This window comes from Haliaeetus albicilla, chromosome 24 (assembly GCF_947461875.1).
Source record: "Haliaeetus albicilla chromosome 24, bHalAlb1.1, whole genome shotgun sequence".
In the NCBI taxonomy this organism is placed as follows: domain Eukaryota; kingdom Metazoa; phylum Chordata; class Aves; order Accipitriformes; family Accipitridae; genus Haliaeetus; species Haliaeetus albicilla.
Window position 1 is genome coordinate 22,105,476 of NC_091506.1, and position 17,873 is coordinate 22,123,348.

Genomic DNA, 17,873 nt, shown 5'->3' on the forward strand with positions numbered 1-17,873 from the left:
TATCAAAAACTCCTGAGACACTATCATTTTTTTGAGGACTTCCACAATTTCTTCTTCTACAGTATTCCTTTTATTTCTCTAGGCTATCTGGGTACATTTGACAAGTTTTGAAGGAATATTAACATCCATTTTCTCCTCAAAAGTTGAAGCACTAAACTTAAAACTGCTGTTATTTTTAGAAACATCTATCTACCCTCTCGAATAGCTGAAAGCTCAGCAGCAGCTAAAACTTTATGATGGTTGAGCCTGATAAGTTAAACTGTTAGAATAAGCTTTTTTTTTTCTTTTTTTTCTTTTTATCTCTGATCCAGGACATATTGATATATAAAAAACAATAAAAACATAAATAAATTTAATGCAGGTATCAATTTTTTGTTAGCAAATCATTTCCTCTTGGAGGTCATTTTAAGAGAGCCCTGTTTTACATAAACAGACTTGATGATTTAATAAAAACTGACTTGGATTTTAGCAGCTGTGCTATTCCCAGAGAGATCACTTTTCATGTGGTTTGGGTATTAAATTACTTCTGTGCTGAAAAGGTTGCTTCATTGGCGCACGTATTTCCTTACAGTAGAAACACAGCGTTTGTTTACTTTGCTAACTTTCTATTTATTAGCATAAGAGTATGTCACCCTGTATTATCTGGAAATCTGATGCTAATACTTTGAAATGACAAATCCAATTACAATTGAATTGTAGTCTGTATGTTGGTTTGTTTTTTTTAATGCAGCAATTTAGCATAATTTCATCCTGATCTATGTCAGATTGACTGTAGATTCAAAACTTTTAGCACAGGAGAGAAGTGGCTTTTCTGATATACTTAAATTTGCTGGTACCTCATTCATTTTCTTCTTTCTTATGTCAGCACTCTCTTTCTTGAGCTCTTGTCACTCTGTAACTCTTAAAACATAAAACTAATGAATTTGGAATTTAAAAAAAATTCCAATACATTCTTAAGTCATCCAGTACAGCTGGATAATTTAGGAGAAGCTGCTAATGATCTGCATGTTTAGAGATTAGATTCCATTTCATTTTGACTCTCAGTCATGACTTCATTTCTCTGTTTTTTGAAGCTGAATAGACCAGACGTCCAAGCAGCCAGCTATTCCTTACCCAGGATTGTCCTAAACAGGCTGCATGCCAGAGAAGCTTCCCGCAGGCAGTTGTTCAGGAATTTTGGGATGGTCGCAGCAGGAAACCAATCTATTTTTATTTCAGGCCAAATTTTCCTTGTATGATTTCCCTCTCTGTCTTATTCTGGTTCTGCACAGGCATGTGCTAGAATGGAAAGTATCCTCTTTCAGAGCTAACGGCACTGCATTGCCAGTTGAGTAGTAGGTCTGAGGAGCAGTGTAAGCTCTTCTGATGCACTTTCCCTTCTCAGTAACAGAACGAGTTTGACATCGAAAAAGGAGTCCAAAGTTCTTTAGTATAGGTATTTATTTGTATTAACTGCTTTACTTACAGAATGAGAATGTTAAGCTTATTACTTACTGTGCTAATTAAGCTGTCTGTTTACCCTCTTGGGAGCAAAATGAGGATATTTTCTCATAACATTATGGTGAGAAGCATTACAATTCCATAGAAAAGTAGAGTGGTCCTCATCCTTTACTACCTGATCCTTGCAGGCAACTGGCTAAAGCCTTGAAACATGAATGTTAAAATATATATCTATCTTAATAAAAACTGCCAGTGTTTATATTTTAATGAGGGTAGTGAAAATTTTCCTGTTATTGCTTCTCCCTCCCCCTTGTGCGTTATGGACTGAACCAGGAGACCTCATAGATTCAGAGTTTAATGTCAGAAGAGATTATTGCTACTAGCCAACTTGGATGTATAGATGCCCCCTCTGTTTTTACATATAGCTCATAGATCTTATTTCCTCCAGAGTTTGGATTTTTCGTCCATGAGCTAGAAAGCTAACTTATTTTCCTTAAAGATATTTCTCTCCTTCCCCTACTAAAATTCTTCTGATATGTAATTATCTCCACTGTCAAATTAAAAAAAAAAAAAAAAAAGCTGCATAAGTATCTCTACTAATTTTCAAGTCCTTTCTCAACTTTCTATTCAGTATGCTGAAAAATTGAGCTGCTTAAGTTATAGGTTTTTTAACCACTGAGTAATTTTACTGACTTACCTTTAAATGTTTTTCAATTTCATTGCATTTCATCGAGGGGTAGACACTAGGATCAGGGTTGGTATTCTAGGCACTATGTTGCAGTTTCTGTTTTCAGTCAAGACATTTCCCTACCCTTGCAGATGTTTTCCCTTTTTAACATCCCAGGAATACATTAAACACTTCTACTGTGACATTTACTGAGCGCCTGTGTTGCGTAAGTTATTTATGAGTGTTTCGGTTTTGAAATCTATCATCATGTAGACATAACAACGCTTTTATTGTTGTCATCTGCTAACTGCTTCGCATGCATTTTTACTTTAAATGGTTCTGATCAGTTATGACAGTAACCTGTGGCATTCAGTAATTTACTGATTTTTTTCAGTAGAGATAATTTTAATTTTGATTCCAGCAAGATAAGACCCTTCATATTTGCCCTAGCTGCATTGAGAAAAGACTTTCATATTTGCTTTCTCCCAGTAACAGCATATTGTACCATCTGTCAGCGAAACTCTTTTATATCTTTTTATATTATACATTTCTCGATTTAAGTATTGTGTTGATGTTAAGTAGAGATGTATAAGTCTTGGGGGGGGGGGAACCTTGGTCTTTCCTGTACTAAAAAAAGCTAACTCTTGCATAGCTTGCAGAAATGATGGAGGAAATGGGGAGAAATGTTTGTCCTTCAGGAATGAACACTACAAAAATTTAAAAGAATGTTTAAAAAGAGTTATTTCTGTAGCTGTGCTGTAACATTAAGTCTATGTAACTGAGTCTGTTTATAACTTTCCTTATTTCCTGAATTTACATATGTTAACATTTGACACTTCTATGTACAGTGCAGCCTCTGTATTAATACTGGATAGATTTCATTCAGACTTAAAGAATGCATCGTTAATATACCTAGGCATATTTTCAGCATACTGAGTTAAATGCAATACTTTTCTTATTCTTAAGGTAGCATAGAAATCTGTTTTATTTTAAATGACTTAGAGAAATTTATTATTTTTCTTTTCTTCTTTTTAAAAATGTCCTTTTAACTGGGGGGAGCAGGAGGCAGGACTACCTTGTCCACAACTTTTGAAATCTCAGGCAGTCTTTACCTCTCTGGATATAAATTTTAAATTCAGTAAGAATCAAAATAATACGTATTTTCAAAATTAGTCATGGTGAGGATGGTTTTACTGCTGGTTGCCTGAAAGATGTGCATTCTTGAAAATAACGCCTGGTCTTGCTATTTCAAAAATACTGAATTTTCATTATAAAGCCAACAAAATATGCCCAATAAAAGGATATTAACAGAAGGAAGCTATGATGTGTACTAAGAATACCACATCACACACTAAGAAATTATGACCATGGTAATGTGACCATTATGATGGAGTTTTGTCCCCTTAGAGGAGGGCAGATGTGATCAAGAACCCCAGAAATCTTAAAAGTAACATTAACTTTAAACATTACCCTATTATGTGAACAGAGAAAAGGGTGTGGAATCAGCAGTGTATTCATTCAGTTTTGTGCATTGGAGAAGGTGGGGAGGTGTTCAGACAGGATGGATGATAATTGAAAAATGGAACTTAAAAAAACCAGCAACACTGAAATCTAATAAGGTGGGAGAGAGGTCATTATCTCTGTCCTATATCTCAACACCCGCCCCCCCCCCCCCCCCGATGTTAATGAAGTATGTGTAGTTCAGTGGAGAAGTTATGTCTTGTTACTCCTTGCTTAGTCCATCACGATGAGTGGAAACATCATAGCTAATCCTATGTGAAGACAGTAGTGCCAAATAAACTGCCTTTTGCATGTAACAGCTCCACAGTAAAGGTTGTAAATGGAAGGAACATGGGGAGAGGTAGAACATAATTATGTTCAATCTTAAATCATACCATTTACCAAAATTCAGAAAGCAGGTTGACATTCCCATGTGTTAGCACTGTTATGGCTGATTGTAAGAGTTAGAAATGATGAATGTTTTGCATCACTTATTCAGAGTTGTGGGATGCAAGTTTATTGATGTTTAATAGATAATATGGTTTGTTGACACCAAATAGCCTCCCAAAGTCAATAGAAGAGAGGATTTTAAAAAAAGAAACAAAACTTGATGCTTTATCTTATGGTACTGAAGAGACGTAAGGTTGTTTAAAAAATCAGTCAGATCATAAGAAGGATAGTTCAAAACTTTAACCAATACAGCTGCTGGCAGTGTTTAGTTATCCTCTTCTCCCCTTCCCCAGACATGATGACGCTAGAAATCTTTAATGAAAAATTGCTCTTAGACATTCTATTGTACCTTCATTTCAACTTCTAACATATCTGTGAAATCGCTTCTTAATCAATTCATTGTTTTGTTATGTTTTCTTCAACTAAGATAAATGTAGCAAGTATAAAAGAATTCAGGAGACTTTTTCTTTTGACTACTCTCTCTTATTCTGTTATAATTTAGTTGGAGTTACAGCAGGGACTAATTTCTTGCTGTTATTACTTACTATTTCTCTTAAGGAGAAGGAACTAGAGCTTCTCCACAATAAATTGGTAAGACATTATTCCATTTTAGCTTATGTTGTTAATGTATTTATCTGTATTAAGAATTGACGTGGTTTATAAAAAGTTAAAGATCGGTTTGTGTCTTGTGAGACTAAACCACCCACCCAGCTATTTTCACATACGTGAGGATTTTTTTGAGTTCAGGGCTCTGAGAGGAGGATGTGTTTTCAAAGCTTCTGACTTCAGGATAAGTAAATCTTGGCTTCTCAGAAGCTAGCAGCTGTATGTGCAGTGTCAAAATGTTTGTTTTGAGTGTGGGTGTTTGCAACTGTATTTAAATGTTGAAAACTGGAGGTTTGCATCTTTTATGTTTTGCTGAGCAAAACCAGTTTTTATTAACCAGCCCCCTCCCCTATCCTAAGATAATTGTCTTTATTCTAGTCAATCCATTTGTCTTCATCATGTAAAACTTCTTCCTGGATGGGAGATGCAACCATTAGATATCGTAGGGAGTTTAAATGCAACTTGTCATAGAAAATGTGTTTAAATAACAAACTAAAACAACATTCCTTCCCAAATCATTATGGTTTGTCTTCATGGCACAAGGGAGTAGATAGCAAAGGTTTACTGCAAAGTGTTTTTAGGAACCATTCTTGAGTATTGTGTTCTTTGCAGTGGGTTAAATGAAAGCCGCTGATTAAATGATTAAGAAGGTTTCTTGAGAGGGAGAGAGAAAGAAGAAGGGAGAAAAAAAGAACAGAGAACATACAACTCTCTGAAATTTGTTTTATTCCCTCTTCATTTTGCTCCAGAAAATCAGCTCTTCTGTTATTATTACTTTGGTTTTGGAATAGTAAAGTTGCTAGATTAAGAATCCCTTTCTAGTAATAAGTAACACACTTTTGCCCTTCAGAGAAGAAAACAGATGATTTTGTTATTTCGTGTTTCTTTTATTTGGTGAATTTGTTAAGTGTTTCCTGATGTTTAAGTGAAATAGCATGTTGATTTATGCTGATGTGGCAGCATACCATGTAAGATAGTAGCATCAAATCCATGTTGCAGAGAATCCCAGAATTTTGTCCAAGAAGCAGCTGGTGTGACTGTCTGGTCCATGGTATTGACTAGTTTGCTTGTCTCCATGTTAAAGAGCATTAAAAGAAGTAAAAATATGTTCCAGTAGTTGTTCAGTGATCTTAAATGGATGTTAAGGTATTATTCCAAGCAGTTGTAAGTGGGAGAGAGAATGGTTTATGAAGTCCATCTTAAATAGAAATCTGTATTATCTGAACTAAAAGAAAAAAACAATTAATTGAAGTCTTTAAGTTAAAATACTCATATATAATACAGTTTCTACACCATGAATAAAATTAATTTTCCCATTTTTAAGTTTAACTAACTTTAAAACACTGTTTTTAAGGGGAAGAAGAAACCTGCCATTGTTAAAAACAATTGATTCATATTTCTGACAGGTTGTATTTCTGTTGCATTTAAATTAAATTGTATGAGTCTTAGAGTTTTTTTAGTTTTGTTTTTTCAGTATTTCTTCTTCAATTCAATTACTTCTTAACTGCAATGAGTACAGAGTAAAGGACTATCAATCAGTAGGAAAGAGATAGCATCACCACAATTTTCTGGTATTGACACGTGCAATATCTAACTGTGTCTAGAATACCATTTTTAATTATTTATTCTAATGGCAACTTAACGCTGTCATGTCATCTCTGTGAAGCTGTTACAGAATTCCTTTTGTGTCAGTAAAAACAAAACTGAACTAAAATACTTTGACTTAAAATATATACTTGCTGACAGACTTTCATATAAGAATTGCAAAGACAAAGTTAGAGAATACTGAACTGGATAAAAATGAGGAACATATAATGTGTAGAGATGGTATGGTGATGATGTTCATCCCACCATTGCTGAATGTAGAAACAGTTCAAACCTAATTCTGTAGGTTTCTGCCTGGAACTGAAAAGGTCAGGTTTTTGTTTTGCTGGATATGAGTAATTTGTAATTGTTCCTTTTACTTCCATAAGGTTTTTGCATACTTGCAACCTAATGCCTCTATTCCCTTATTTATTGTTCAGTTATTCCAAGGATTCAATGCACATTCATCAAAGAAAATATAGACACAGTATGCTTCATGTCTGCCATTTATGCCTAGATTTTTTATTTGTAAGGTGAGGAATCACTTTAATTGAAAAAAACCCCCACATGTTCCTGGCTGGAATGTACACGATTCTTTAATATTAGTTACTAATAAAAAAGTTATTTAATATGTTGACATATTTAGTGCCATAAGCAAGACAAAATTCTTGTTCATATCGGTTATGTGCAAAGAGTGCTAATTGTCAATTGTTAGAGTGTATATAAGAAAAACTTGCAACTAATTTGAAAAATTGGCACGGTTACATAAAAGTGAAGTATAAATCACATGAATGAAAATTTTCAGGCATACAAGGTTATGGTCCAAAGCACTCTCTTGCATTGATAAATTTGATAGCCAAGTACTTCAGATTTCTACAGTGCAGCACAGTGTGCATTTGACAATTTTGACCATAATTTTACCTCTTTACATATTAAAAAGTAATGCCAACGTGCATCAGTGAAAGAACGGAACTACATCCGTGTTTCTCTCTTCTATAATTAGGTCTTGTAACAGTTGTTTCATGGCATTGGGTGATGATGTGAGAGTCTGATCTTTTTTTTTTTTCCCCTAATCTTTATGCAAATAGAACTTGCTTTATTATAAACTCATATTTAAATGATGCTAAAATGTTAGATTGCAATATTTAAATTATATATAGTTTACTTGTATTTGAATTATATTTTTAATCTCATGATATTAAAGGGATGGGTACTACATCTTTTCCCAGTTATTTTTTTAATACCTTCCTATTTTTAACTATTGTAGTTTCTTCTTTTATGCTTTTCTGCATTCTTCTCATTGCAGGAGTCTGTCTGCATCTATACCTATTTTCTTTTGTTAAACTTAACAAATCATCAGCCTCACTTTATTGGGCAACAGTTCTTTTGTTTGCAAATGCCCATGTAGGCATTTTATAACAGTTTAAGTTAGATTTAACCTTTATTCAATTTTTCCACATTTTTACAGGGTTGCCTATATCTGTGTCTTTCCAGAAGTTCTTCTGTTTTCTTTAAAATTGGAAAAAGGGAAGGACATTGAATTTAAAAAGATGGTAAAAGAACTGAAACTGATGAAATCCAGTAAATATGTGTAGTTTGGGTGAAAATGCTGTTGTTCCTCCAGTGCTGTTTTGCATAGGTGTGGTAGCACATCCAGATAATAAAATCCTCTGCTCTGAAATAGTCTACAAAATATGGATTTTTAAGCTAGAGACCTGGATTTAGTAACTACTGAGCAGCTGCAATTTCTGCTTAAGGTAGTGATAATTTTGGGTGCTTAGTGTCTGACAGATCATGCCTTATTGTTGAACTGCTGATGGCGGGGGAGAGCTAAATGGAATAAATGACTTCATATGCAGTACCCAGTCATTACTGGCTTTTTGCTTGCTTAAGTCAACCCATCAAAGATGGACCACTCCAGTCTTTACAGAATCAAATTGTATAGACAGCCAAAACAGTATTCAGCATAAGACATTTGCTTTTCTGTGAAAAGAATAATTTTCTTAGATCACTTAGAAGTGACCTTGCTTCACTCCTAGCATTAGGGATTGTCTGCGGAAAATGGATGCTGTTTCTGGACTGTTTCTTCAAGGCAAAAAAGAGAATTGTGCTATAGATGCCTGTCCCTATATATAGGTAACAAACAGATTACCCAGCCACAAATCGTCAAAAAGCTCAGATGCGACTGGGGAAAAAGAAGGGCTTTCTGCAGTTGCTGTACAATAGATAGTGACTAATGCCAGTGTGAACTGGAGCCAAAAATGTTGTAACTACTGATGAGCTAATCAGCATAAATTTCGGACAGGAAGCAGAATGGGGATAAATAAAGTTGTAAATATCCGTCCAGTGTAAAACGTGGAGTGAGCAAGAGATGGCTATTAGGTGACTGAAGGATATACCCATGTATTAAAAGAGGTCAGGACAGATGATCTAATGATATTGTCGACTTGAAAACTCTTTTGTTCCTCTATTCTCAGTCTCTAAAATTGAGATGTTTATTTTCTACCCTCCCTCTCTATCCCTTTCTTTCTTTTCACTTCTATTTACTAATGCTTTCAGGCAAGGAATGCCTTAAACTTGTACGCTGTCCAGTAGAAAATCCTTATACTGACTATAATCTGAAGATGCAGTTATGTTTAAAATAATTTGTGAGAAATATTTTAGAAAGGAAAGAGTAGCTAAAATAAAAATCTCGCAGTTTTGTCTGTATTATCAGTCTATCGATTCATACCAGGAAAAATGTTTACTTGTATATAAAACACAACAAGCTTATTTCAGAAAAGCTCAGAATGCATGCAGTTCCCGAGAACTTAATGTTGACAAGATCATGCTTAAACTGACATCTCTTAAATCTCTAAGAACTCTACTTTCCTCCTTTTCATTATCCAAAAGAAGAAACTGAAAAGTCCTAAGCTAAAAAAAATCTTGTTGAGACCTTTCAGGGCCTATTCTTCAGTAAGTTAATACTCCATTTTTGGTCCATTGCAATTCAAACTCAGTGTAGGCAATAGCAACAGACAAAACACATTTGTATCACTACATTCCTACTCTAAATTAAAACAGCAATCTCCTTCTTAAATGAATTTTCAGCATATTGTACTTGGATTAGTTAAGGTTTTATACTGATTTGCTTTCATTTTTAATACTGATTATGGGAAGGTAAGGAGAAAATTGTGTATGCAAAGGGTGTTTTAATTATTTGGACATGAGCCAAAAATGATGCCATTTTTGCCTTGTGGTTTATAACCTTCCAATATTTTCAGAATAGCCTTCTTCAGTGTGCACCTGGAATGCAGCCTTCTTCAGAACTTTATTTTATGATGTTGTTCGTAAAACTTAGTCGTGTGTGAAAGCACAAATCTGTATGATCATTCATACACACATTTTAGACAATACTTGGAGTACTATCAAAAGATGAAGTGTCTTAAGAATAATCTTTGTGCTCATGTAACAGTCAGACTTTTCTGTTCCAATATCATTAACTGAGTCCCTGAAAATTCATTATGTGATGTTCAAAAAAGTTTAGGTTTGTTGCATTCTTTTTCATAGGTGTATTGCAGGATCACCTTATTAGGCTTTTCTTTACAACTTTTTAGGACCAAATGGCAGTAAAAATAGAGAACTTCATGAAAAGGCAAGAGCCTAGGAGCTGAAGATTTTTTAAGGAAACCAGAATTATGGGTCTCATGATAAAATTTTGAACATTAGCATTGCTGCCTGTGCAACTGCCTAGACCCAAGATCCCAATGGCTCACATGCCTCACTTAGGAGGATTCTTCACAGCACTGTAGTCTTTCACTAAACTTCCTGTTTTAATAGCAGATACACTGAGCTTTGAAGCGTTTAACTGGCAAGGCTTTTACATGTCTTCCTTATTTTCCAAGCAGGTGCTGAAACCAAAATGTCTCTTTTCAGCATGCTAACACTCAGAGTAGTTTCCTATTCATTCTGCATTGCCTGTGATAACTGGATAGTTAGCGCTGTGCAAAAATATATCTAGGCATGTAAAATTTCTAAAATTGAGTGTTGTGATTTTTCTGACTCTGAAATGTTTAATGAAGTATCTATCCCCTTTGGGGGGAGGCAGGGCAGGGAGGGGAAGTGTGCTGTCTTTTTTGAGTGGAAAGTGTTTAAAGCCAGGAAGAGTGTAAAACACAGCACCCGTATTGTTTTGGAGGTAGGCTACCCATGTATCCTATTTAGTGTAAACAATAAATCTGGTAGCATTCATTTCTTGTTTACTTTCCAGGAAAAATAAAATAACACTGTTTCAAGCTCTACAGATGCTAACTACTTAGAAAACAAAAAAGCCAAAACAAATGTAAATACTGGTAAAAAGTTTAAAAATTATGTGACAGAAATGAGGCGTAAAATGTGAGCCGGTTTTACATCAGTGGCCAGGTTCTTGAGATTAAGAGTTTATTTTTTGTATTTTTACCTAACCAGATATTAACTTTTATGCTATAAAGCAATCCTGGAGCCAGATTGTCTTTCTGTATGTCTTTCTACCCAGCAATTGAGACTTCTTTGTGAAGAATGCTATTAAAAAGAATATAACACCAAGGCTGCACATCTGTTTCTCGTTTCAGAACAAGTTCTTTTACTCTAAGCCTCTATTTTTTTCCTCCTACCATGAGATTCCCTTTTTTTTTCCTTCAGTAAATAGACAAGAATAAAAAGATTGCTAATAAAATGGGTTACTGTGTATCATTTACACAAAAGGCTCTAGCAATACATTAATTTATGCCTGTTGTGATAATGTGCTTCCACAGATTCATTTGTTCTATTAAAATGCCATCATGTGAAAAATCAGTTGTAGCTCTGGCTCTGTAAAATGGAGACTGGGACCAAGGATATATCATCAACCTGAGAGAAGATTTACATGTGTCAGAAAAGAGTGTGGTTTTAAAACATGGCTTCTCCTGACAGTATTTGTAACAGATGTGAAACACGGAAGTCGTGTTACTTTCTAATTCTCCTCCTAAGCTCTGAAAAGTGACGTGCAGTGAGAAAATATAAGAGTTACTTAATAAATCTGTATTCCTCCAGCTTGCCTTGCTAGGGAGAAGAATTATATCCTTCTGGTTCTTTTTTTTGCTGCTTTGCAGTTTTCCCTGCTTGAGCAAATTAATTGCTACATAGTGACATGTCACTGCATGACTAGATAGTGACATGTTTATTCCCAGAAGTTTGAGAGGGGGTTTTTACATCTGCGGTCAGATAGTAACTAATTTGAGATCAATAATAACAAAAATTCTAACATCTCTCAAACATTTTCCTCCTGTAAAGCTGTTATTCAGAATGATCATGTTGGTACCTAGTACAGTGTTAGCAGCAAAGAGAACTGTTAAGAACTGAAAAAGCAAGTTCATTCCAACCATGGGCCTTTAGACTCTGCTGGACATGATTAAATAGGAGAAAATTTCCTTTCCACACAGCAACAAATTGGGTACTTATTAAATCTGGAAACATTTTTTAGAATTATTTTGTGCCTATTTGATGTCTAGACTGGCTTTATTCCTGATGACCTGCAGAGGATTCCTGTGTGGTCTCCTGGCACAGGAATTTGAGATGAGTTTTATTTTGCCCCATTCTTTTTTCTTTTTGAGGTATGTTCAGTGGCTACTGAACAAATATATGCCACATTACATTCATCAGAAGAGAGCTGTTATTGAATTTGTATAGTAAATGTGAGATTTGGGCAAGTTAATGGTGTTTATCCCTTTTGTGGTATTTATTTTAAAGTTTCAATTCTCTGAATTGGGAAATTCCCTGAAGGTGAAAAAATGCTCTTTCAATTGCTGCCTATATTAAAAGGATTTCATTATTGTATATGCCTTCTTTAATGGTGCCACCACTGCTCAGGTAACAAACAGAGTGATGCTGCCAGGTCATTCTTTGGCTCCCTGATGTGTTGTTCTCTGGGCCATGTGGGTGGAATTTCTGTTTTAAAACTAGTTAACAGATACTTCTATTCAGCAGGCTGTTCCCATTATAAAAAACAAGTAATTATAATCAGCAAGTACACTTTTTTATGAAGTTTCTCAGGGTTCTGTGGGTGCCAATACAAGAAAAATTCTCTGTATTGTTGTACTTCAGGTTTAGGTTTTTAAGATACTGTGTCTATAGTCAGATTTGTTACCCTAACCTAAATTAGCCATTGTAGCGCCATGGAAAGTCTAGCAGTGTGACATGATGGAGTTTCTACAGGGTGAAGATGCATTTTTAAATCTTTCCATAACGATAGCAGATTTGGTCATATTAAAAATTATATACCTTCAACTCATGGTTCTGTGATCTTACTTTATTAATGTTTTATTAATATTTTAAAAGACACTTAATGGGAGACTTCCTAGTCTCTTCAATGCTAATCACAATACAAAGGGCACTTGGATTTAATAAAAATTCTTCCAGGTGATTCATCCAAAGCTAATGCTAGACACTGTGGATTTCAGTGTAGTCATGCAGTCTGCTTTGTGTGAGTACATAAGAATTCATTTATAGTGATGGCAGGGAATATAGAAAGGTTAAGCACGTCTCTGAAATAAACCAGGGCAGTTTATACAGAGCACCCTGACACACTGAAGTAATGTACTTTCTGAGGAAGCAATACCTGGAAATTTTCACGTCAGGCTTGAGTCATAGTTATTTAGAAATGAGGATCAAGGCATAGTTAGCTGAGGAACAAAATCAACCAGATTTAAAGGCTATTTGATACACTTAGTAAGGTTGCCCATAGTTCCCTGCTCTGTTCATAATATTTGCATATCCCAAGGCAGTATACATCTTTTAGCAATTTTTACCTCTGGGAGGAGACAAATATATCTTGTTGTTGTCCCTGCATTTCTTTGATATGCTGTAATATTTTAGAATAAGGCTACAGTTTCATTGTGTATAGGCTGTATATTGTTTCAACATACTATGAACTATAATCTAGCCTACATCACTAAAAAGATGTCTCATAAGCTCTGTATTGTGGCTCCAATGAATTAAAGCAGTAGCAACACATTTGATAATGCTGATAGCTTTGAGGATTATATACTGGTAGGGCTGTGAACGTAATCCAAGTTTATAAGTTGATGTCTGACTACAGTGTTTTGCAAAGAGCCAGATGCAAGAGACTTCTGCACATCTGGTGGGTTTATATTAGCATTTTGAAACACAGGATAGTCATTAAATGTATGTATATATTCACAGTGCAATTTCACAATATATATAATGGATAATATTAAGAGGACACATCTCAAATGGGATGCTGAAGTTGTCCAGTTCTTTGCATTGCATTGTGAACAGTCAGATGAGTTTGTCTTGGTGTGTTTATCTCAGGAATAAAAAACAACAAGAAAAACCCTAAGAAATGCTCCTAAGCTTTTTTTTAATCTCTTTTTTTCCTTTCCTTTTTTCTTTTTTTAATTTCTGATTATGTTTATGGGTCATGGCACAAATACACAAAAACCCATGTGTGGCAAAATAAATCTTTAAAGTATGAAGAACAATTTCTCCAGATTTAGTAAGAACATGAAATGCAGTTTTTATTTATTTATTTATTTAAGAAGTGTAAAGTGTGGTCAAGAAGGTGCGAAATGTTTGTCATAGTCACCTACATCTGTCTTCTTCCTCTTCATAGTTGTGTTTCAGTTGTTTCTGTTTGTGGTTTTTTTTGAAACCTAAATATGCAGTAGATAATTTTGCTGTTAAATGGACATTTTGCATGAAGATCTGAGTGCAGATCCCAGTTGTTTTTTACTGATAAACTTACAGTCTGTCAGCTAAATATAAGTATTTTTTTAAATGAGCTTGAATTCCTGTAGAACTCAGTGGACGTGTTTTGCTGAAGAATGCTGTTGGGCTGTGCAAGTTCCCGCAGTTTTGAGATTTATCAATGCAAAGGTTATTTGAGACCTTTAGGGATTGTTAAACTAGAAAAGAGTAACATTGTTGAGAGTAAGCTGTGATTTTGGTTGAGTTAGATGAATTCATAATGAAACAATTTTCTCCCCCCTGCCCTCCCCTTTCCCCCCTATTGTCCAAAGAAGGATGAATGGCTTCTTCTTTGGGGGTAGGGGTAGCAGGACTTGTCTGCTCATTTTTAAACCTTGGAATGGAGCTCACTTTGCTGAATTGCCTATTTCACAATAGAACAAACTGCAGTCCTTCCAGGGTGGTTTTTTTCTTCTTTTCCAGAGGAAATTAATTCCCCTGGTTACGGGGAACGTGTCCGTCCAGTAAGAGTGGATATGTTTAAGGAGTACCTAAGCTGTACAAATTTCTCTTACTGCTTCTCTCCCAAAATAAGGGTAGAATATATACAGTGAAAAAAGGTTGTCCACAGCCCCTGTAGCAGTGTTCTGTATAAAAGAACTTCATGTGTTCCACTTACTTGTTCTGCAAGTACTACACCAAAATGAGAGAAGTTAAAAATAGATACATGATTTGCACAGATAAGCTATAAGAAGTTATGGATGGGCACAATATTGTGATTTGTTTGGAAATTTATACATCAGAGAATGAAAAATCAAGTATTTCTTTGAGGACAGGAGTCCTGGAACCATATCTTGATGTCTGATTTGGTACTTGTCCCATGGCTGGGCAGTTAGAGATGTAGTTGGTTGCGGATTCTCTGGTGTTTAATGAGTGCTGGGCTTATGCTGGAGCTTTTTTCAAGTACAGCTAAACTCCACTGTCTGCAGAGGATGTGTTTCTGAAAAGTGTGATATGACAGCAATGCAATGTTGCTTGTAAAAATTGATGTGGTAAGGAGGGACTCATTGGGGGACTTAACATGCACAGGGTTTAAATACACAGGAACAGCATACGTGGTCGGGAGGGTGAGAAGCAGGAGTAGATTATCAGAATCAGCAACTGGAAGAGGTGCTGGCTTTTACAGATGCTGGGTTTTGGAAATTATCATCATTCTGAAAAATAGCAGCCATTCTGAAAAATAACAGCCATCTGTGAAACTGCCTGATCATTAGCCCCCTTTTCTGTCCTTCACTCTTGAACTGATATTGAATTATCTGTGGAGGATGACGATTGAGATGAAGATGTAAGTGTTGAGAAAGGCAATGATAACTTTCACATTACAAGGTTTTTGGCAGGCATTCAGTTTCATGGATTAAGCCATTCCATGGACTCTTCTGAAGAGCTTGCATCTTCTCTGTATGGGGTGATACTGATGATCCTTCCCCTGCATCTCTATCGATGTCATATATACTGCTCCTTTGTATTAAAATATTGTGTGTTTCTGAAGTCCCTGCATGCGTCCTGGTCTGCTACATGAATATTTATAGGAAAAGTTGCTTTGCAGTGTGTCAAGCTCAGCTGCTTCGTCTGTGAGAATGATGACAGCAGAGCAGAATATTAAATGATCAGTGGTAGAACTCAGAACAAAAATAGGAAGACAATGGATACTGCGATTGCTCGATCATAAGTTCTTTCATTTTGTTGCTACCTGCTTTCACAAAACTTGTAGAGTCATGTTCATCTTTGATATTTTTCTTTCCTCAATCTCCGTCATAGTTGATTGAAATCAGCCTGCGAAATAGTTATTTAAGCTAAAGCTGCATGAAGTAAAATTCTTCATGGTCAGGGGTTTGAGAGGAGCATAGGCTAAAACCTTCCTCACAATTCTTGTAGGACTCTAAGATTCTCAAAATAAAAGATAAACTGGGAAGATTAGAGCAGAAAAATAGAGAGTCCTTTAAGATACAATAGTATCAGAATCCTGAATCTCTGGAGATTGAGAGGATGTTGGACTTGGACACTGACTTGGAGAATTTTTCAGTCTGTCCCAGCATGGTTCTTTCCCTTAACTGATACATTGGAACAGTCTTTTACTCTGTTTTGTGTAACTCAAATGCTCCATTCGTGACTTTGCAACTAAGTTTTTCTTCTTGCCATATCATGTCTTGTTATAAGGTTAAAAATATGTTTAAAACAGTAAATCGTAAACCTCACTCCTCTTTCCTCTTACCTCCACCCTTCCCCACGTTAGAAATTGATTTGGGAGAAAAGATCATTCTTTTCTCTGTAATTTTTACCTGTTTGCAATATACAGTCATTTTCTGAGTGTTCAAAAAGATTGTACTTTTATTTTGCAAGCAAAATATGATGATGAATCACGTTATGGGTGTTATATTTGAAATACTTTTCTGTTTGTTTATTTGACAGGTCCTTGACCAGTATGAACGAGAAGGGTTTAATTTCCTAGCTAAAGTTTTTAATTCTTCACATTCCTTCTTAGAAGACTTGACAGGTCTAACTTTATTACACCAGGAGACACAGGCTGCTGAGGTAAGAAAATACAATTCGGATGTTAAGAATAAACAGGTGGCAGTAAAGGGTGCTTGGTTTTATGTTCAGCTGTATAACCATGTGATTAAATGAATCGCTGATAGAATCAAGCAGTAGTATTTGATTTACAGGATGATTTACATAAGCCACGTGCTTATTCCATCTAGTGAGATAAGATGTGTCCTCTTAATGCTATAGAATAAGAAATATTGTTGGATATGAGAGATCATTCTTTTTCATGGATAGATGATGGGATGCGTGTTGACATCTAGTTAGAAACATGTAACACTATTATTATTATTCATTTTATTTTTGTCACATTTAGCGAAATTACAGAAATATTTTAAGTAACAGTTGTTGCTTGACAGTTCTGAATTTATATCAGGAAAGTTCCTGTCTGTTGTCTTTTAGGGTGTGTTTCACTGGCAGGGTAAACTGCAGTTTGTGCAAGCATTATGAGTACTGTATACAAGTACTGATTATAGGTGGCTATGATAGCACAGAGCCCACTATGTGCTAAGAACCACAGTATTTACACAGGTTCCTAGGTAGGTTAGACATTCTCTTAAATTAATCATAACTTTTTATATCTGAGTTTTCAAGTATTGCTTTAAAAAAAAAACAAAAACAAGTGACTTGTGTTATGTGGTATAAGGAAATCAATTATCATTTTAGGTCAATCAAAATGTAATTATTATACTGCTTGATGGATTATAATGTGGGAAAAAACAATGCTGTTTATTTGTCTAGTGACAAAAGTTGTAATGTGGAATGAAATTAGGGTATGTTTTGTTCTCATGGGCAATAACTGTGTCTAAAGAGCTGTGATATTGAGTTTGTCCCATAAAAAAATGAAACAGGTATATGTCTTAATATTGTATTTTAATAATGATTTGTAATCCTTAGTCCATCAGCAAATGTCTGTACTGTTCTACATCTATAATTAAATTTTGGTGTAGTCGTATCACATGGATGTTTCTGAAGTTGGCTTTGAGATGTGATTATTCTGTTACTGTAGCCTGTGCAAATGGTATAGCTGTTTATTCAGCTGGAAATGGCTCAACAGTGTTGCTTAATAAGGTTTGCGGGGGATAATGATGACTTGACTCTCTGTTTCATGTTTTAGCCTTTTAAAATAATTGGAGCAGATGCTGGAGACATTAAACTGTGAAGTACCTGATGCATTCTTAAATCAGCCTGATGATACCTAGAAAAAGTTTATATATATATATTAGAGAGGGATCTAAGAAAGGAAAACAAATACCCTTTAACAGGTGCTACTCGTTAACAATAAAAGTGATTGTAGTCTGGTTACTATACCTGACTTTTAGGC

At 35.2% G+C, this 17,873-nt stretch overlaps 1 protein-coding gene across 10 annotated transcripts in view; it reads left to right on the forward strand.

Annotated features, from left to right (window-relative positions):
* ATG7 (autophagy related 7) overlaps window positions 1–17,873 on the forward strand; it is a 133,039-nt gene that overhangs the window by 34,290 nt on the left and 80,876 nt on the right. For 9 of the 10 annotated variants that reach the window (XM_069769759.1, XM_069769760.1, XM_069769761.1 and 6 more), the window contains one exon: window positions 16,418–16,540. In XM_069769759.1, the coding sequence (XP_069625860.1) occupies window positions 16,418–16,540 (123 nt within the window). Of the gene's footprint in view, window positions 1–1,073; window positions 2,318–16,417; window positions 16,541–17,873 lie in introns of those variants that run through there. The other variant, XM_069769758.1, reaches the window with a different exon arrangement.